Here is a 22194-nt window from a genome sequence, read left to right as displayed (position 1 = left end):
TCGGGGGCCCGGCGGAGGTCGGGGCGGTGCCGCGATCGCCGTGTCCGTGTCTGGTCCCCGGGTGGCGGAGCCGCGTCCGCGTCGCAGCAGCGATGGACACGCTGGGCAGGAAGGTGGTGGTGTGCGACAACGGCACCGGGGTGAGTCTCTCCGCGGGGCGGGCGGGAGCCGCCCTGGCTGCCGGGGCGGAGGGGAAGGGGAAGCCGGGCGACTCCCCCCGGAGCCGGGCCGCCTTCCTGCCGGCACCGCCCGCGGGCCGCGCCCGCCCGCCCGGCCCTGCCGCCACCGCCGCCACCGGGCCCGGCCGCCATCCCGGCGCTGGCGCGGCCCGCGGAATGAATGGGCGGGGGCGGGCGGCGGCCCTCGGCGGGCCCGTGTGCCCGAACCGCCGGTACCGCGGGGCCCTGCCGGGCCGGGCCGCTGTGCCCGCCCCGGGCCCTCGCCGCGCTGCTTCACCGACACTGTCGCGATCGCTCTACGTGACCCGAGCCGGGCTTCGCTGCAGCAACCAGCCTTTTAGACAAAAACGCCGATCTTTAAAAATTGTGAATGAGCGCGTTGTGCGTGGAGCGATCGGGATGCCTCCCGTGTCTGCGGGATTATTAGTGCAGGGGGTTAGTTGTTGGGGTTTTGTGAGGATTTATTTTTGTGGGGTTTTTTTTGGCAGCTGCTGTTCAAAATAGAGCATCATCCTTTCCTTAATACCTCTCTGATCTGCCACGTACCTCCAAATTTGATTTATTTATTTATTATTATTAATAATAATTTTTTTTTTAATGAAAGGTTTTCTCCCCATCCTTTCCGCCTTTTCTGGCCTCCTGTAAGCGTGCAGGCACCCACTGGAAATCCATCCTTTTGTCAGGCTGTGAGGCACCTTGGCAGGAAGTGAAAAAGATACCATTTTAAAGCAGAAAGGGATCAGATGCTATCAGTGGATATTTCCCCTTGGTAATTTTTTTTTTTAGCAATATAGGGTTTCCCCTAGTAAAGCAATAATACGTGGAGAGTTGCCTTAACTGGTGGTACATTTAGATCTCTTAAATGGGAAAAAAAATGTTGTGTTTTTTTTTAAATATGGACACTTGCAATAAAGAATTCTTAGGTTTTTTTTATAAACCTTGGAAAGAATAGTTGAGACAAAGAGTGATGTTATTAGAGATTCAGCATCCTAAATTAAAGGTTTTTTCAGTTAGCATCTGAAATTGTTAGAATGGTTCAGGAGGAAGAACATCATATTTGACAGTTCAGGGATTTGACAGTTTTGATATATTTGTAAACTCTCACGTAGCAGAAAAGATCTTTAATAGGGCTAGGGTTCAGAGCCTTTGGGCACTTCTCACACTATCATTTAGAAAAAGGGAAGAAGAAAAGATAACATTTTCTTGTTTCAAAGGGATATGGAAGCTGCTTTCTGATTTGTTTGGTTTTGGTTTGAGATTTTTTTGTTGTTGTTCTTTTTTTCTTTAATATTCCCATTGTGAGGCCCAGACTTAAAAGAAATAATGCAGAGCTCCATCCATTGGTGTGGTCCTTTATGTGGCACTAATCACTGGGCTGTAAAATGCTCAGTGTATTGGTGGTGACAGCAGTGTTGTGCCCTGGCTGGTCTCAGGTGTGACATGGGGGGTAAAAGCAATTTTTCCCTATCAGATTTCCCAAGCTGGATGTGCCACACAGATTTCTTTACGACCTGGGGTATATGTGTGCCTGCTGTTAATTCCAGAGGCACCTTGGATCCATACATTTTTTTCCCTCATGCCTTGTACCAGCCGGATATAAATAACCACGAGAGTGGAAGGTGCCTTTATGGTGCAAGAGGAGGGGCCTGTGTCACTTCAGCTCGTGTGGTTTTGGGTGGGGGAGCAGAGGGTCACAAGTAATTGTTAAATCAGTCAACTCAAGATGTTTAGATCGATTTGGGATAATTGAACAAGGATTGGACCAAAATTCCATTCAGTAAAACTTCTTGAATCTCAGCTGCATGTGGAGAAATCAAGTAGTTCTATATTGTCAAACCAGTATTTTTATAGTGATATTTTTCCTGTGTGACAAGAGATCTCTTTTTTTAGAGCTATTTCTGATATCTCACACTTAAAACCGTGATTGAAATTAAATCTCTTTCCAGGTGTCAGAAATCTTATAGATAAAAAATGAAGAGTATCTTTGGAAAAATCAGGTGAATTTTTACCGTTAGGCTTGTCTTTGAAATTTGCAGTTCTTGTTAGGCTGCAGTAGGACTTCTGATCTATCAGGCTGCAGCCAATCTTTGAGGAAGAGGTGAGTGACTAGAAGGAAGTTGTTGCAACATGTGGTGTGGGAGGCAGGCAATGGCACCTCAAAGGTCTAAAACTTTAGAGCTGGATGTTCTTATTATTAGAACCAAACAGAAAGTTACTTATTGCCCTGTAAAATTGCTGTAATTGTATTTAGGGTTTTTGTTTGAGGGGTTGCATCAGTGGAAAGGATCCAGCACAGGATCTGATAAGAATATTAGTGTTCATTTTAACAGCAGTCACGTGAGCTGCCTGTGAGCTTCCTCATTCTTTTAGTTTGAAAGAACACTTCTACATGCAAGTTCTTAGTGTTGGATGACTCAGTAGGAAGTGAAAGACACGGTATAAAACCACAGCGAAATGGAGAAGAAACTATATATGGTAAAAATTCTTACATACGTAGTTTTGCACACAGGCAGGCTAAATAGGTGTTCTTGGAGCGTTCTGAATGTGTAGCAAATGTGTGCAAAAACAAATGATGAAGAAGTCCTTCCAGAAATGGGTTAATTCACGGAGTGCTTGTGTTACTGTGGGAAACATGAGCATTGCACTGAAATTATTCAATAATTGCTGTGAGGGGTGTGCACAGCAAGAGGTGGAAGAGAAACAAGTGCACTGTGCTTAAATTAGAGAGTTTCAAACTGAGAGTGGCAGAACAGTGAGCATTTAATGTTGGGCCTTAGAAAAGAGAAGTTCTGCAGTTCATAACATTTACTTGAAGATTTTGAAGGATTTCCTGTAAGTGACAGGAGGGAGAGAGATCTTACATTTCCTGTACCCCTTCAAAAAAATCTAAAAGAATCCAAAATCTATTATTATATAGATCTGTGCATTTACCTGTTGGTAGTTTTACCAAGTCTGTTTCTTCAGCCGTGGTAGGCAATGTTAGGTCATCACAAACCTACTGAACCAGCTGAATATTCAGGATAATGTCAGGGAGAATTCTACAGTGGGGATGCCCCCATTGATGGAGAAGCTGACAAGGAAGGCTCACTTATTATTCATTAATTTTTTATGCAGACTGGAAGGGAAAATTTCAAATTTGAAGGCAAGTTAAAATTCTGTCCTTTCTGTCTATAGCAGAGTCTATCAAACTTTGTAAAATGTAATTTTTAAGGCACTCTGTTCTGGCCAATAAGAGGTGGGAAACAATCTGTGAATTTCTAAGCTTAATCTCACTCATTGCAGTTCCCATTGATTAAATCTGGTTTTGATTGTGTTTTAGGCTTGTTGGAGAAATGACAACCTGTTTTAAAATCTAGGGTTTGTTAATTGCTAACACAGTTAATTTCCCAGGAAGGTCTTAATGTAAAAAGAGGCTGGAAGTTACTATTCATATCAAATAGTTAGAATTTTTGTGGGTTTGTAGGTCAGCAGTTTTTAGGTCAGTGTAGTTGTATGTGATTCTGAGAGGTGTTTTAAAGATTGGCCAAGAAGTGCTGATTTTTGTGCAGTGGTTGTTTTGGTTGCATATATAAATACTGGGGGTGTAGCAGGGTTTAAGTTTTTGGGTAGTGGAGCTTCTTGAGGGGATGTTTCAGGAGTTTAAGTTGTAAAGATCTATTTAGATATTATTATCCTGTTACTTCTGATCCTCTGGTATGTGATCCAGAAGTGCTTGTGGCTGCTCTTTGCTTTCTCATAGCAGCACTGCATTCTTGAATTCACAGATAAGATCTATACAACTCCTAGACATGTCTGGCCTTAGTATAACCAAAAAGAATTGGTAAATACTTGCCTTTTCAGAGTATTCCTGGTTTGAAGTAGAATAAGTGAAATGAGTGTGTACAGAGTGTCATTCTTCAGGTATTCCAAACTGGATCTGCCTTTGGAGGGCAAGTGCTGAAGGAGTGAAAGAAACCGGGGTCACAAAAAAGCAAAATAAAAATCCTTTCTCCCCTCTATCACCCCAGCTTTAATTAAAATATCTCTTGGCTCTTTCTGTAACTGGCTCTCTGAATTTCTTTCCACAACAGGTGCCCTTTTTTGCTGCAATAAGGTGAATAATTACAGGCAACAGCACGAGTGACTTTTCATGTTACCGTTAGTGTAATGACAGAATTCCTCTCAGCTGCAATTAGCTGTACTCTTTGCTGGGATAATTGTTCCAGTGGCAGTCTTCACACCTTGCTTCAGAAAATTCAGGGAATGTTTGGAAAATTCTAGCAGATGGCTTTTAATACAACCTGCAGGGGGCAATTACATTTTGGGACAGGGTCCCAAGGAGTCTGTGAACTGCCTGTTCTTGGAGGCTCCCAGCACCCAGCTGGTCCAAGCTCTGAGCAGCCTGCTCAGAATTGAGCTGGTTTGAGCCCAGGGTTGGATGAGAGAGCTCCTGAGCTTCCCTCCAACCCGAGGGATCCCATGGTGCTGGGTTACTGCTGCTGCACCTCAGTGGTTGGGTAATTTTGCAGATGAAAATATTTTTTTTCTGGCATGTTAATATAGTCCACTATGCAAACTGTGCATCAAGAATAAAAGAGGAGTCTTCTCTCTCCTGTTCTCTCTTCTGTATGAGCTGTGAGTGGAATATCAGAGTCCAATACATGAAAATATCCTATCAAAATAGGATAGCTGAAGAGCATAACTTGCTGATCCCCATGAATTAAACTTGTAACTTCTTACTGGCACATTTTAAAGTTCACATTTTACAACTGAACTTCTTCCTCTAATGACTCTATGTATTTTTAAATTGTGCAGTGAATTGTCATTGTTTTCTTAGTGTGTATACTATCTTGAAACCCAGTGATATAAAGCTTCCTTTTGTATATATTTGGGTAACAAACACTCTTTCAGAGCATCCTGTTTGGTGTGAACTGCCATCTTATGAGGTTATGGTTGTGCTGTTGGTTTTAGAAATGCTTACTGCAAACTTTATCCTTAAAGGAAACCCTCAAAATTGTGAAACTTTGAGAAATCCATCTGAATTGCTAGTTCACATTTGAGCACTTTTTACAAGAGTGTAAAACTTGAATTCACAAGACTTTCTGGCTTTTTCTGGTGTGTGATTCATTATGCTACTGTGTGCTCTAATTGGAGAGGTGATTTAATTAGGTTTCACTGGGTACTCAGGTGATCCATTACAAAATTACAGATTTCAGGTTGCTAGAGGACTTTTTTAATGGAGTGGCAGGAAATCCAAATTCAACACTGGACTCTTTTACACCTTGCAACTTAAACTTACTCATTTTAAACTGCTTCTCCAAAATCCGATAGTCTTGATTTAGCAAACATTCTGGAAAATGCTTTTATTCAGTTTTAAAAATCTATGCATTATCTAAAATGTGTAAAATTGATTTGAAAATATAAATCAAATTGGTTTCCAGTAGGACACATACTCTTAGATTTGGACTTTTAGTTTTTTACCCCAGACCAGGTTTCTATATGTAAATAGAAGTAATGTGTATTCTAATAAAATGATTTCTTCTTTTTCAGTTTGTGAAATGTGGCTATGCAGGCTCGAATTTTCCAGAGCACATTTTTCCAGCTTTGGTTGGAAGACCCATTATAAGATCCACTGCTAAAGTAGGAAACATTGAAATCAAGGTAAATTTTTTGATTATTATTTCTTTCTGACAGATAAAAATATTTAGGGCAGCTTTTGACTTGTGTAATGTTTGGAAATGTTTTTTTTCCTTAACTCTCTTTTATGCTGTTTCAGTATCTCTTGATTCATTTCTGTATTGGATTTTAGCATGTCACAAACTACAAAGTTAAGAAGAGGGTAATCTAAAGCACTGGAGGCCTTGAGATAGTACACCTGAGGAGGCAGCAGGTAGGGCACGAGTGGTTCTGGGCAAAAAGGGGCTTCAAATGCCAGTGTGCAAATGGTGTCAAGATTAGAAGGCAGAAATCAGACAGAAGTGACTGACTGTCACCAAGCTGTGCTGTGGGATTTTGAGACAATGCTGAAGAGCTGCTGGAGCTTCCAGGTTTTTCTGTATGGTTTGCTTTCTACTCAGAGTTGATCATCTGTGATCTTGTATGAGATGTTGAGCCTTGGTCGTGTTTGCGTTTCATTGTTTCTATGGTTTTCGTTTTCCTTTTGCTGTTGATGGACGTGGGTGCTCCACACCAGTCAGAGATGGAGAGGCTGCTTTGTCTTGGGGCAGTATTCCAAGACACGGGGGGAGAATGCATTTTCTGAAGTCCAGGGAGCTGTAATTTTTCAATTATTTTGTAATTAGAGAGTAACACTTCAAATGTCATTAGTTGCTTCTGCTGTTCAGGCTTTGGTAAATGTCTTGGCCCTGCTGTGGTCACATCCTCCCTTCTTGCTTCTAGCCACACAATTCTCACCTTGTGCTGGTCATGCTGCTTGTGCAGGCACGTTGTGAGCTGCTTTAGTGAGCTGATGCAGCTGAAATGAAGGATTCCTTGGTCAAGTAAAGTAATGGGTGCCTTGCTAGACCATTGTGCAAACTCCAGCTGGAGAGTGAGGGAGAAGCAGGGGGCAATGCAGAACTGTGGAAGTGCCCACTTAGGCCAGTCAAGGTTGAGTAGGACCACACAAATACAGGATTTCAGTTTTGCGTTCTTTACTGGTTCTGAGCAGCAGTTTAGGAAGAAGAAAAAAAATCAGTCCAGTCTTGTTCCTTATTTTCAGAACCCTGTAGCTGACAAGGAGAACTTGAGTTGTTGGGTTTCTGCTTCTGCCTGTAAAATGGTTATAGTAGCAGAAAGCCATACAAGGAAGTCAAAAGGCTGAAAGATGCTAGAGCTTCTCAAAGTGTGATTGTGGATTTGTCTTGTTGCTATCTCAATAGTGCTTTTTGTATCAGCTAGGACAGTTTAGTTGAGAGGATAGAGATCTTTCCCTTTCACAGTAGAGAGAACTTTTTTATAAGGAGACAGAAAATATAACCCTTTCTCTAGTAAGATTTGGGGAGAGGTATTTCTTTGGGTATCTTCTTGAACCTAATGTGAAGAGCCTTGTCAAAGGAGGTCCTGATAAAGTTTTAGGAAATTATGCAGTGATTTATGAGTCTAAACTCCCCCCAAAATTTTCTTGCATGAAATCTCACTATTGAAGTCATGTTTTCTCTCCAGCTGACTCAATACAGCCTGTCCCACCAGTTTTGGTGTCCTCTGATAAACTGATAATTTAATATTGTTAGAAATAAAAGTGCTGCATTGAAGAGATACGGGGTAGAACTGGGTAATTGCTATGAGATCAGCAAAAGAACCTGTAAAGTATCATCTCACATGCATTGCTGGTCTTCTGCTTGAGCATGGATCATGTTGGTGTATTTCAAAGAGCATAAACTGTATCCAGATTCTTTCTAGAGGTTTTATATCATCTGCCTGTAACAGCTTGTCACCCTTTCTTAAGGAAGCAGTGTATCAAGAGAAGAAATCCCTGCCACAGACACTTTGGGGTATCCCAGTAGGATAGTACAGTAGAAAGACATGTTAACTGTGAGTGCTGTTTTTCTTTGTGAGAATCTTGCAGATTTTCCAAAAAAAATGTATTTTAGCAGATGAGTTTTATGCCAAATTTTAATTCTAGGCATACGCTATAAGTTCTTGTGGGATAAGTTTAAAACTGGGTAAAGGAAGCTGGCAACAAGATTATCAGTTTAACTTTTCAAAACTATCCATGAAAGCTGCTCTCCTGTGAAATTCAGAAACTCTGTGAAAGGAGGCTGGAAGCTGATCAAAACAGTGGTTGTCATCCATTGAGTTACCAATTTCAAGTTGCTTTGACCATATTTTCCTTATGGATTCTCATTTCAGCTAGCATCAGGGGTATAGCTTTTTCTCCTACTTAGGAATTCAGTCATTACTGGGATTATTTTGCTTCAAGTTGTGACTAAAACCAGAAGCATAGATGCTGTTCTTGGCTTTTACTGATTTACTAGTCTGCAGCAGGTTTGGGGAGGTATTAATAAGTCAGTACTAAGGAGTAGTTTTCAGTTCTTGGATGTATTAAGTGAATTTTTAAAACAAAATTTAAATTTCGCAATTGTCAGAGCTCGTTATGGTCAACTGTCCTGTGCAGAGTCTTGTCTAGTTCAGATATACACCTAGCCCAGGGTAAAACTCTACTGTTACAGAATATTTATGCACAGAATCCTATTTATGAGAGATAGGCAGATGCACTGATCTTGTTTACAGTCTAGGAAGCCTAAACATGACTTGCCACTGATATGTAGCAATAGCTTCCTCTTAGCTTCCTCTAAAGAGACAATAATTTAATCTGATGTCCTGTAATGTTAGTTTGGCCCTAACTAAACTAACTCAGATCATTTCCTGCTGTACATGCATCTCTTTTCAGCCTAATTCTACTGTGTACTTAAAGTAATTTGAGAATTTCATTTAGGCCTTTTCTGACTTTCTTGCTTCTACCTTTTCTTCACCTTTCTTGACCTGTTGAAGTAGAATAACAAAATGATGGTAAGTGAGGTGGCCCTGTGCTTTTTGTTTGCCATTTTTGCTTGATGAGACCTAGTAGCTGTTATGTTATTTTTTAAATGCTATTCATTGTTTTGTCTTGTCTTACATTTTACATTTGAATACACACTTGTTTTGGACATTGTTCATTGCTTTTGGTTTACTGGCAACTAATTAATGAGAATATGTTATGTATTGCTTTTAAATGCTATGTAACCTGTAGTTTTGAAAGATGCAAGAATAACATTGAAAGATCAACATGAAAGATCAACTCAGCATCTTTAACAGTAGAAATTGCTCTATTTAACATCACAAACCAAGAGTTTGAAGAAACTCTTCAGATGTCAGTTAGGCAGATGTTACTGAGTGCTGAAGTGGTGGAAACATTGGATGCAACAATATTGATTCCTCTCAGCAAATTTGGTTGTGTTGTCCCTCTTCCTCTGCAGCTGCCAAGTGTACGTGTTTGTTAGTGTGCTAGAGCTGATTTCTCAAGAGAGAAGAATTGTTCTGCCCTTTAGCTTTGTTTTAAAAGGATGTGAAAGTTTTGTGCAACTTTCACTTTGCACCTTTGAATAGCGGCTTTTCCTGGGCTACGTCCTGTTGGGCAGCTCAGAGCCTCAAAGAGCAGTGCACAAAAAACCCCTCTGATTCTTCTAACTGGTGGAGTTTGTGTTGTCTTAAATTCTCATGAGTACCGTGGCTACATGGTGGAGTTCTCATAGTTCTCATGGTTTCACCAGAGTGCTTTTGATTGAAAGTGTTGGAGTCTTGACTTTTGTCTTCTGTACAGTCGAGAGCTGAAGCGTGATCTGCTGTGCAAGGGAAAACAAATAAAACACCTTGTCAGGGAGAGGGGGCGAAAGAGCAATGATTTCACTTAAACTATTTTCAATTAACTTCCTTTTTTTATATAGTCAACAGCAACTGCTTAGGTTACATCTAAAATAGGCATTATAAACCGGATGCCAGATTTTTTTTTTCTTGTGCATCTTTTTTTTTTTTTTCCCCTGGCACTGAACAGTAGGTTGAGTAACCCTCACTTCCACTGTGCTGCAGCAACTGCAAACTGTCATGGCATATGTTTGGATGAAGCAGCTGGTTTTTCTTTCTTTTATTCTTTTTTTTCCCCAATTAATATTATTATGGACAAAGCTGATGGTTCCTAAAAATATGTTCTTACAGCTTGAGTGCAAGTGAGTCAGTTTAGGCTTCTTTAGAAAAGTATGGGATATAATGAGGAGCAAAGATAAGATGTTATTGTGCATACTTCCTGTGGGAAATACGTGGGAAAGGAGAAGATGTGATGTTACTAATTTGAATGTGCAATGTTTGCATAACTAACGTTAATAAACAGATTGCTTAATCAGTGTGAAATGACTATACAAATTGCATTAGTTGGTTGTGTTTGTGCAAGAATGCATTACTGGGGTTTCTGGCTTGGGACTTCTGGCAAGGAACAGATGAGGTTATATTCTGTATTCAGATGTGTCTCTTCACACCCTATTGACACAGGCAATATGTAAACCATTGTTTCTTTTAATGTCTGGTGTGGAATTTATAATCTCGTATTTGCTTTTGCTCCTGTTCGGTATGCTTATTCACCACTCATTATTCCTTTTTTGGTATTGTGCACAGAAATTTGCAACATGCATGGAAAAATATTCTGCCAATCCCACCTACTACCCTTATGTGCTGTTTTGCATCTCGGCTCTTAGAAATTAGTATTTGTTAAAATAATTTCGGAGGTGTCAGTGGAGAAACATCTGTACTTACAAAGTCTTTGTAATCTCTACCTCTAACAGGGTTTATTGGTTTCCTTAAGGTTAATTGAAAAAAATCAAATTAATAATGTTTATTTTGGAAAAGCTTTGGGATGGGTAAGAGCCAAATTTAAATATTACATGAAATATATTCTGCTTCTCTCCTAAGTACCTGCAAATGTTTCAAAAATGTGGGCATTGTTTTAGAGCACATCTGGCCTCAGGCTGAAGCACTTCACTGTCATTCTTGAGGAGTTGGTGTTTAAGAAAACTTTGTGAGCACTGACATGTTTTTGTATTAAAATTTGACAGGATCTGATGGTTGGTGATGAGGCCAGTGAATTACGATCAATGCTGGAAGTGAATTATCCCATGGAGAATGGCATCGTCCGGAACTGGGATGACATGAAGCACCTTTGGGATTACACGTTTGGACCAGAAAAACTTAATATTGACACAAAAAATTGTAAAATACTACTCACAGAGCCTCCCATGAATCCGACTAAGAACAGGGAGAAGATTGTGGAGGTACGTGTGTCTGGTGGGAGCTGATACACAGTCATTGGAGCATTGCTGAGAGACTCCTTGTTCCTGAGAGATTCCTTGTTCCAGCAGCACACAGTGACTGTCTGAAGTAAAGCAGTTCTGTTCTCTAAGCAAAACCCCTTCTCAGCCATAGGCATGAATGGTACTGTGCTTAAATTCAAACCAGCTGATCTCATTCACGAGCTGTAGGCAGGCTGCTTGTCTCAAGCATTAGTAGCGGCATTAAAACACAGAATTGGAAATAGATGTCTGTCTTCACATACCCAGGATACCTTGATTACTAGCTGTTGGATGGATGTTAATTACTTTAAATGACTTGGGCCTGTATAAGCCAGTAATGCAGAGGAGATTGGAGCTGGATGATGCTGACCAGATGGAGCAGTGTTGTTGGAGGTAGCTGAGACCAAGGTGTGATGACAACCAATGCACTAATCTTTAATTAGTGTTAGGGATTATCAAAGAAACCCTTCTAAGAAGGAAAGCCTAGTTCTTGCATCCTCAGTCTCAGAGTGCTGCTCTGGGTGCTCTAAGCTCCAGCTGAACCTTGTATTCAGTGTAGGTTGTCAGATATATATTGTTTAGCTCCTGTACCTGTGACAAAGACTCAGTAATGTTTGATGAGAACAAAACGTGTAGTTTTCTGGTTTGCTAATTTTTTTTCTCATAAGCATCATAGGTATTTTCAATTAATGTAAGTTTGAATATCAAAGCTTGTATATATATATATATATATTTCCCCAAATTCATTGCTTAGTCTGTTAAGAATTTACATTTACCATCACCTTTCCTTTGAAATATTTTTGATGTCCCAGCTACAGTAGTGCTTTCTGCAACTTGGCAGTGAATACACTTGCACTAATCCTTTCTTTCAGTGACCAGGGAGCAAATGAAGTCTAGCAAAGCTGGGAAAACTTAAGTGAAAAAAGATCAGACTGTGCAATCTAAATTCAACATTTTTTTTTTAGCAATTGTGGACATTAGGGTCCTATGACCTAAGTATCAGGTAATGCAACACTGATAATATCATGTAGTGTATATCAGCCAGCTGTGGTGTGATAGGCAGAGCAGGTTATTCTGGGTGGCCTCCACATAGCAGGAGTGGCTCTATTTCCTGTCCAGCCTTCTTTGCTTTTCAGTTGTCAACAATAGTGTTCTTGTTTCTGTTTTCATGATAAGTACCAAAGGATGGATTTTAGTTATTCTCATTCCAAGTAATTTTATACCAAAAATTCAAGAGTCTAGTATGGCCTGTGAATTCTGATAGAATATTTGCATTGCTCCATTTGCCTTTTTAACACCACCTCAGAGACCATAGATACTTAATCATGATGCAGAAGATTAGTGAGAACTAGAATCCATTTCTGTAAATTTAAATTTGAGTTACACAGAACCTCATTGTTTCTATTAATGTTTTTAATGGAACACAATGTTATGAGAACTTGCAATATTTAGTTTAGCTGCAGTGTATTTATACTCCTTCCATTTTTGACATGGCCTCCTCCTTTTCAGGGGGGCAAGCCCAGTATGAGGCAGAGGAATGAATGAAGATACTTCCTAAAGCCTGCAGCAAATATAATAATGTCTCTGCATTTTGGGATACAGTGCAGTAGCATTTTAGAAGAAAAGCTCAGTCATCTGGACCATATAAAGATGATAAATAATTACATAGGCTGTCCTTCATTCTGTTTCCAGTAATTCTCTCTCCTCATTTCATCACTTTGTCAGAGCCACCTGCAGCAGTGAGGCAGCAAGTGTTCACGTGTCAGCTATATTGTAACATATGTGTTTAAAAAGTGCTTTTCTTTTCAGAGCATGTACAAGACCCAGGTTGCTCCTCAGCTTGACAGAGTGTTTGCTGTTTGTCTTTATCTGCTGCACTCTCATTGTGTGACACCCTCAGAAGCAGCCAGACTGTAGTGGCAAATCAAGAAGCGGTAGAGACACTCGAGCAGAGTCACTTCATCTAATCCAACCTAGGATTCCTTGTATTTTTTTTTTCCCAGTTTTTAATTTTTCCCTTCTATACCCAGTTAGAACATCACTTTGTAGTCAGTCAAAAATCTGCTCTTATGTGAAGAAGAATCTTTTCAGGGAAACGTTTTGCTCAGTATTTTTATCTTGAGATTTGTTAACATACATGCCCTTTGTCAAAGCATTTTCTATGTCAAAGAAACTAATGCAGAGGAGAATGCATTTCTTTTTTCTTGAAAGAAAGAATGACAACACCCCCAAGGGTTATAAAAGGTTTTGTAGAGGCCTTAAGAGTTTGGTACATGTGAAGGCAGTAACTAGTGCCATTTGAATATTGGTTTTGTTGTATGAAGGTGATAATTTAGATTTTTCTTACATTATTTTTTCATTTAATAAGCACTCAAGTTGTTTGAAAATATCCGTTGGAATAGTCTTGGGCTTAGACAATGACTACTCAAAGGGGATCTATTTTGAGTTGCTGCCCTTTCAACTGTTCCCTTTCTGTTCCTTTTCACACTGTTCTAACGGAGGAGGTTCTTTAAATAGTTCAGAATTCTAAAATTGTCAGGCATCAGCTTTTTTCTTCAAAAATATTTAGATATCTTTTACTTGAGCTGTGGGAGCACTTAGGATTCATTCAGTTTCTAATCCTAGCAGGGTTCAGAAGGCTGCAGGGTAGCAAAAGCAAGTGTATGTATGTATTGGAATAATCAGAGTTCATCCATTTTTCCTGGTATAAGCTTATTGAGGGGAAAACTGCTGTACAGCAGGATTTGTTTCCTTGGCCTTTTCTTGTGTTTAGGAAGAAGATCCTATAAACTGTACATCCTTTAATCTTGGCCTGCTTCTTAACTGAAACTAGTTCAGTGATTAGGGAATCCTGGTGTACAAGACAAGGAGTTGCTTTTCTTGTTTCAGTATGAGTTCTGCAATCCTGTAGTTTTGTCTCTGTAGTGGATTTTACACTAAATTTAAGAGTTTGTCATGGGTTGCCCTTTAAAGAAGGTGGTCCAGATCCACCTGTGATAGTGGGGCTCATTCTAGACTAAGATATGAAGGAGTCTGGTCTTTATTTGACATAGTGTGCAGTTGACAAAGTTTGTATGAAGAATGAAATACAAAGAATGAAAAATGCCTGAATTTTGTTTTAAAGCATACATCTTAAACAAACATTTTATTCCCAAGTCACACTTCAGTAATGAACTGCTTGGCTGGTCTGCAAGTACCGCCTCCCACTCATTAGGCACTTTGGAAAAGTGAAAATTTGTGTAAAGCTGCAAAAATTGATGTGTGGGTTTCTTGTAAGTATTTGCTTTTGTTGCTTAAAGGGATGTGGAATATTTCATTTGGCTTGTCTGGTGTGAGCAGGTCAGGTACAGAACCCAAAGCAAATTTGTCTCTAATGTTGGTGTAGAATCTGTGTGCTGACAATTCTTGGGAAGTGTTTTTGATGAGTAAAAATACATCATTCTAGAAATACAGTTTTCAAACACCAATGAAATTTCTTTGTGGTATTTGGCCTGTTTTGGAAGCTGATTTTTGCCTTCATCTTACAGGTTATGTTCGAGACATACCAGTTTTCTGGGGTCTATGTAGCCATCCAGGCTGTTCTTACTCTCTATGCTCAAGGTAGGCAAAACTAACCTAAAATTTCTTAAGTTTCCAGATGTGTTGCTGAGCCAAAGTGCTGACGTGACATCACTGGCTCTTGGGTTAATTCCATGCTGTTCTCCAAGGAAGCTCAACTCTGACTGACACCTTGCTTTTTGTTTTGAGGAACTATTGATAAGTGCCCCTGTTGGTGTTATTTTCATGGATAAATGCAAAAACCTGGTTGCTCAGAACCCTTTGGCATCAAATTTTAATGGCTTACTTTGGATTTTCTGAAAAAGGAAGAACTTTTTACCATGAGTAAGAGAGTAATTTCAAGAAGGGGATCATGTGACTTTTGCACTATCTTCAGGGGAAAAAAATGAATAAAAAGTTGAATCTTTTTGCTGTAGATAAACTAAACTGAAAAGGTCCTCAGCCTAAGCAGAAAATTCGGGATTGACTGAATTCAATGGAAATTCTACCATCGACTTCAGTCCATCTAGGATTTTAAGAAGCTACTCCAGCACATCATTTTTAATACCATGTCTCCTTGCATCTGTTTGTTGGTGACTTCGTGTATTTAGCTGTCACACAGCAGGACAGAAGTATCCAATATCCATAAATATAACATGTCACTGTAGTGTCCCTGTCCAGGACAAAAAGGAATGGAGGTACTGGAAAAGTGACTCTGCTATGCAAGTCGGTATAACTACTTGAACCAAAACCACTTTTGCAAACCTGAATATTAATTTTATTTGCTGCAATCTGTGCTGTAACATTTTCCCCCCATGGTTTTCTTTGGTTTGATTCCTTACAAATATTTAATTAACTGACATCTACAGTCTTAAATTCTGCTGTAATTGTACATGTACCTTACTGTGCAGTGCTCAGTATGGTACATGTACAATTACATGTACCATATTTGGAATAACAGAATATGAGACAACTTGGAGCATCTGCAGTGTTTCTACATAACCATAATCTAAAACAAAGCTGAAGACCTTCTAAGATGTAAAAATCAAGGGGCACATAAATCAAACATTTGCTTTTGAAAATTTTAAAAAAAGTCCTTTAAAACATCCTACTTATTTATATTACTTCAAAGATTAAAGTAGTGGCTACAGTTACATAGTTATGTGCCTCATTTCAGTGCATCATACTTCTAAGATGTCTCCTTAAAATATGGTTTCTTGCTTTAGGCAGCTTGTGAGAAACTATAAAGCTCTTTTCTGATCAACTTTCACCATTGATTTTTGCCTCTTAAGTATAGAATCTTCTGTTTCTACATGTTCATGATAACTGTTTTGTATACATTAGAATTTAATAGTTTGTGGTAACAAGTTGATTTTTTTAATCTGTGAAAGAGGATCTCATTTAGCCTAATGCCACTTGTGTGAGGAAATATTAAGCGTGTGCTCTATAATACAAATAGTCTCTACCTTATGGAAGTGTTTGTTTTTTTGAATATCAGTAAATATCAACAAGTCCTAAGAATTTAAGAAGGTAAAGTTATGGCTTGATTATCTCTAGATTTCTTCATATTTCAGAAATTAATAAAAGATTGCACAACTGTATCCAGTGGACAGATTTGTGCCCTAATAAGCATTTAATGAACACAGATACTCCCTTTCATTAGCATGCAGTTTGAAATGTCTAAACACCACATAAGATTGTGAGTGGTAGAGTTCTAAACATCTAGGTAAAAGTAACACTTTTTTAAAAAATGCATGAAAGCATTTGTTACTATGAAAACCTAAAGTTTAATATCTACTGATGACTGAGGGAAGAGAGGTTGTATCAGTTTACAATAAAAAAATCCTATCTTAAACTCACTGCTCTATTTACGAGAGTGCAATAAAAGTTGTGCTTCTCCTGCATCCTTTCAGGTTTGTTGACTGGTGTTGTGGTGGACTCTGGAGATGGTGTGACTCACATTTGCCCAGTTTATGAAGGTTTCTCCCTTCCTCACCTCACAAGACGGTTAGATATCGCTGGGAGGGATATCACTAGGTACCTCATTAAGGTAAGCTGGGAGGGAAGAGGGTTTAACGTTCAGGCTGTGGTGTGTTGGTCCAAGTCAAAGTCTCTGGATAGCAAGAAACCACTATATATTTTCCCTTTATTATTCATATGTTAATTACAGTAAGAATTCCTGTAATTCTCTGTGTTGCTTCAGTCTATTCTTACTATGTTTCCTCATCTAAATCACATGTGATGATACTGATATTATTCAGAGACATCACATTTTCTTAGTGGCAATCTTGTAGGAAGGGAATTTATTCCCTGTTTGGGAGGGAAAAGCTTGAAAGTTGGCTTTCTCAATACCTAAAGTGAAAACTAAATTGTATTTTCTAAGTTCTGCTCACTTGTTTTCAGAAAGACTTCCTTCCAGTGTGGAAAACAGTGTAGTGATTCTTTCCTGATTATTAAAGGAGGGAGCATGTTTGATAGACAGTTCATTTGTTTGGGCATTTTAAATATAAGCAACATGTTAGATTGACAGATCTTATGGTTAAACTGGAATATGGGAATGTTCTGAAGTAAAGTTCTAAAGATAAGAATTACTTTGGGTTTTTTTTTCATTTGTCTTTGTGCTGGTTATGTTGAAAGTTTTAATGATGAAGAAAAATTCCCATTTGGAGTAACGCTGCTGCTTTTCTGGGGATAATGGATACACTGGGACGGATTTGTCTTAATACCCAAATTTGCAGCTAAAAAAGGGGGGTGAACAGAGATACATGTTTAAATATCCCTGTAATGAGAGATCTGGACTGTTCCTCTCATTTCCTGCTGACCTGCTGTGTTCCCTGCAGCTCCTCCTGCTGCGAGGTTACGCTTTCAACCATTCTGCTGATTTTGAGACGGTTCGCATGATCAAGGAGAAGTTGTGTTACGTGGGATACAACATTGAGCAGGAGCAGAAGCTGGCACTAGAGACCACGGTTCTAGTTGAATCCTACACGGTGAGACAGCTTTCCTTGTCCTAAACTTCCCAGGTTTAAAGTCAGGTAGTGCTTAGCTTTGATTCCTTTACGGTTTTTCTTGGCAGTAGCTCACCTCTCTGTAGAATTGAATGAATTGGTTCTGGGAAAATCTTCTCCAGACTCTTTACAGATTTTCTGTAAGACTTTGTACTCATTTTTGTCATTGTAGATCTTTGAAATTTGAATATCATAGTACAGGAATTTGTAGAGAAAGTGAGCTTATTTCTAGCATATGAAATCGTTTCAGCATCATCCATGCAGCAGCAAGACATGGGACTGGTACCTGGTGTCAGGAAAGGTAAACTTCCTCTCAGTGGAAACTTTGTGATCACAGTTGGAAAAATCTGCAGGAAAGCATTATTCTTGCTGTAAGATAGTTTTTTAAATTGATGCTAGGAGTTGGTATTGCAAGGAAATATTTAACAGGTCAGTATCAATATGTCTGGCCCTTGATGTCTCCAAGTCAATTGCAGAGTGATTAAAGCATTTGTATATTCTTTCAGTACTACTGAATGACTTCTTGCAGCACTGACAATTATCAACAATTTCCTGTGTTAAAACATTTGGGAGCAATGTAGGTCATTTCCTCTTGGTTTTTTTTTTTAGCATTCAAGTGGCTAAAAGTAGTCTTTTCAATGGTGTTGTTTCCTCCCTAGCTCCCAGATGGCAGGATTATCAAAGTTGGTGGAGAACGGTTCGAGGCACCGGAGGCTCTCTTCCAGCCTCACTTAATCAATGTCGAAGGGGTTGGTGTGGCTGAATTGCTGTTCAACACCATCCAGGCTGCTGACATTGATACCAGGTGAGAGCAGAATGTTTAAATCCTTGGTCTGGGTGTAGGGGTGATTCAAGAGCTGTCTTCAAAGTGACAACTTTTGCTTTAGACACTGATATGTGCTCCTGGGAGCAGAGCTCAGGTTGAACTTTTGGAGCTTAACAGGTTGTCTGGAAACTTTCAATAGTCAGCAAAGATAAAATCTTGAAAACAATCTTTTTTTATTCCTGCTTTCTGTGAAAACATGAGCAAGTCTGCTGAAATTGTGCAGTCTGTCTTTGTGTAGTGACCATTTGTTAGATTTGTATTTAGTCCCCGTCTGTATAGGTACTACTGTAGTACAGAGTAAACTATACAACACTACAGAGACTATTCTTTTTTTGGGGCAGGTCTGAATTCTACAAGCACATTGTGCTGTCTGGAGGGTCCACCATGTACCCTGGGCTGCCTTCACGACTGGAGCGGGAACTGAAACAGCTCTACCTGGAACGAGTTCTGAAAGGAGATGTGGAGAAACTCTCGGTGGGTATGGGAAGGCTGCTGCACCCGAGGGGCTCCGAGGCTTCCCCTGAATCCCCACTAGAGGGAACCAAGTGGTCAGAAATGAGGGAGGCTGCGGGTGGCCCGCCCTGCAGCTTGCAAAATCTCTGCCCTTCTTCCTCACCCCTGCCTTTGCTTTGTATGTACTTGCGATAAAATTACCTTCTAGACCCTGCTAGTAGCCCTCCTGAAGTCTTGGGGTGTTTTGAATGTAAAATAGGCTGATAAATACCAGGACACAAATTGTGATGTTGGTTAAACAAATCTAAGGAGTTGCTGTGCCTTAAAGTTGTGGAGCAAAAAAATTATTTTTTAATCTGTGAAAGTTTTGGTTCATATTACAAGTGAAATACTCAATGGTGAGAGAGGCTAGAGTTCTAACTCACTTTCAGGTGGAGTAAGTTTGCCTTTTCCATTGGTTATTGTGATAAGCAAGCAACACAGCCCACACATTGCAGAGATAAGTAGCAGTGTGTTGTACTAAGAATTCCTTTGAGTGGAGTTTCTAATGGTGAATTGAATTGAACTCCCCTAGTTCTTAATACAGTGTTCTCTGAAGGTCTTCTGTGGAATGACTCAATTGTATAGAATGTTTTACATCTGAGATAGTATTTCAGTCATAGCTTTGTAGTAATTTTTGCTCTTGAAGTTAGAGCTTTAGCACTGAAGAAGTTAAGGGAATATTAGTTAAGCTGGTTTAGATTGTGTAAATTGGTATAATTCTAAAATATTTGGAATTTGATGATTTTGTAACTTCTGATAATTTTAGCCATCAAAGATTAGGAATTATTTCACTTTTAATAGTGTTCCTGAAATGCAAACATGGTGTCTTTAATTTTCTGTCAATATTCTGAATCCTGGGCTTTTTGTTGATATACTGAAAGTACAATTTTTGGGCAAATGTCAGTAGCTGTGTGTAATTTCCAATGCAAAGTCATTATTTTACTTCAGTTGCTCAAGCTGAAAACTCACACAGAGTGCCCTGTGCTAACATTTCAGTTTTTTAGTTCATTTTTCTCACTAGACAGTTTCCACTTCATTATTCTGGTGGAAAGCCCGATTTTATTTTTTCAAGGCTTCGTTTCAACAATCCTAGTAAGGATTTATTTTCTTTTTTTTTTTTTTCCTCAGAAATTTAAGATCCGAATCGAAGATCCCCCTCGTCGGAAGCACATGGTGTTTCTGGGGGGGGCTGTTCTAGCAGACATCATGAAAGACAAAGACAACTTCTGGATGACCCGACAAGAATACCAAGAAAAGGGAGTGCGTGTGCTGGAGAAGCTTGGTGTGACTGTTCGATAAATCCCAAAGCTTGTTCCCATCACATGTCTAAAGCTTTTTTTTCTTTCATTGCCAATCTCTGAACTCACTCAGCTCCATGCTATGGAAGGGCCTGTCTGTGGCCTTTTGACCCAAACGTCAGGTTTTGTTCTGGTTTCTTGGGGTAGCTTTTGTTCAATGTTTCTTAATGTGGCTAAATTTGACTATTAAATTTGACCACTTCCCTGCAAACAAAACGGAGCAAGAGCAGCCTGTCTACTTCATTGTTCCCTCCCAGTAGGCAATTGGGTAATTCTGGTAGGCTTTTTCTTCTGGGTTTATTGCTGTAGTCCTGCTAGCTTTTGTCTCTAGTTTACAAGGGGTTGTGTGCCTTTTTTAGCATAAGAAAACCTTTAAACAAGAGTTTTTGCTATTGGATCGTTGTGGTGGTTATCTTTGCATCTTTATGCCTCTCTACACAAAGTTTTTGGGTTTTTTTTTTCTTTCCTGCAATTAGGAATTTTGATTAAACATTGTTAAAAACTAGTTGAAGTAGCTGGGATGACTTTAACACAACTGTTTTGATGTAATGTGGTTTCATATGCACTGCTGCCTAAACTGGCTTCTGAGGTGTTTCATCCTTAAAGGTGGTGGTGGGGCCTTCAGACTGTATTTCTCTAAGTGGGAATGTGCAGTTGCCACGAACAGAAGAAACACCTGATGTTCTGGCAAGTGTACATTTGTGGCCTTAGATGTCTTTTTGTCTGGAGAGAGGAGACAGGTTTGAGCTGTGTTTCTTTTTTGTTAAGGGACAGCTGGGGGGGTCAGCCTGACCAAAAATGCCTCTTTTTGTAACTAAATTTTGGCACCGTGTTGTCTCAGCATAGGAAACAAGAATGTTAAATTAGCTGTTGTGTAATTGTTGAAGAAACTTAGATATGCTGAGACAGGAGCCTCTAAACTTATTGAAGAGATTTAATACTTTCAGAAATGCTTGTGAAAACTGTAACTATAGATATTTAAAGCCCCAGAACTAAGTTTTAAAAAGTCTGATGTTTTAAGTGCTTGTATGTACATCAGAAGCACTTCCATTAAACTTTACAAGTATATTAACCTAGTGCCAAGTAGTTACTGCAAATGAGTATTTCAATGACCAGTGTTTATTGCAGCAAGCAGATATTTATAAACAACCAGTGGCAGTAGGTTATAAAGAATGACTTATATTTGTTCCAGTTAAGAATAATATTGGAATAGGAGATGTTGGTTGGTAAATAGCCACAATTCATTTTATCCAGTCTTGATTTTTGATACTTAACATGGGATGGGGAAGGAAGTGAAAACCAGTGATGAAAATGCTGTTTCCAGAAAGTGCATTAAAGCTGAGTTGTTCTAAAAAAGAAGTTGTCACTAGTAATTATCAGCCACCTTCTCTGAGTATAGTTGCCTGTATTTTTTTTTCCTACTAGCAGACTGGTAACTATCATTGCAATAAAATCTGCCTTATATTAAGCATAGCAAAAACTGCTTGCATACAAATGCTAGCTAGACTTAGTTCTACTTTGCTTTCCATAGAAATATTATATTACTTCTTACTGGTTTTTGAAGCCTACCATAACATTTAAGCATAAGGAAGTCAAGATCTGCTCTTGACTTCCAAACCTTGGAATGTATGAGAGATGCTTTCATATACTTGCCATTTGTCTACATCTTTACATTAATAATTGACCCCAGAAACATGGAAATATTAAACTCCCTTGGACTCTTAAAACGTGCTTCCTTTCTAAATTGAGCAGACAGCTTCCTTTGGCTGAGCGAGCCAAAGGGGCAGGAACCATGTCTGCATTTCTTTAATAACAAGACAGTCACTATAGTATTGCTAGTAATGACCATTTAATTATAGGTGGGTGGGGTTTTTTGCAGCTATATTTACTCTTAACTTGAACAATACGGATTTACAGGCATGCCGGTCGTGCCTCAGTGCATGCACTTAAGCAGTTACTAGATTTTTGGGGACATGAATGTAAGGGGTACTCTGAATTCCTGTAGTCTTCTAAACATTTAATACACAAGACTTAAAAAAATGCTGTGGGCTTGCT

At 39.3% G+C, this 22194-nt stretch overlaps 1 protein-coding gene across 1 annotated transcript; it reads left to right on the top strand.

The window, feature by feature from the left end:
* Nucleotides 1-13: 13 nt before the first annotated feature.
* Nucleotides 14-20644, top strand: ACTR2 (actin related protein 2). Its single transcript, XM_083856950.1, has 9 exons — nt 14-140; nt 5709-5819; nt 10742-10957; nt 14503-14575; nt 16426-16562; nt 17353-17502; nt 18180-18325; nt 18688-18820; nt 19970-20644. Exons 1-9 carry the CDS (start codon nt 93-95, stop codon nt 20138-20140), a joined length of 1185 nt encoding a protein of 394 aa, XP_083713076.1. The 5' UTR covers nt 14-92; the 3' UTR covers nt 20141-20644.
* The last annotated feature ends 1550 nt before the right edge of the window (nt 20645-22194 follow it).

The sequence above is a fragment of the Zosterops lateralis genome (assembly GCF_965231275.1).
Source record: "Zosterops lateralis genome assembly, chromosome: 3".
NCBI lineage: Eukaryota > Metazoa > Chordata > Aves > Passeriformes > Zosteropidae > Zosterops > Zosterops lateralis.
This window is presented reverse-complemented; position numbering and strand designations above follow the sequence as displayed.

What these genes read in the sequence shown, in the direction of transcription:
- ACTR2 (XM_083856950.1), top strand. Translation starts at nt 93, where the DNA reads ATGGACACGCTGGGCAGGAAGGTGGTGGTGTGCGACAACGGCACCGGG. An exon ending in ACAGGGAGAAGATTGTGGAG is followed by an intron (nt 10,958 to 14,502) that starts GTACGTGTGTCT and finishes TTCATCTTACAG; the next exon opens with GTTATGTTCGAGACATACCA. An exon ending in TTCTAGTTGAATCCTACACG is followed by an intron (nt 17,503 to 18,179) that starts GTGAGACAGCTT and finishes TTTCCTCCCTAG; the next exon opens with CTCCCAGATGGCAGGATTAT.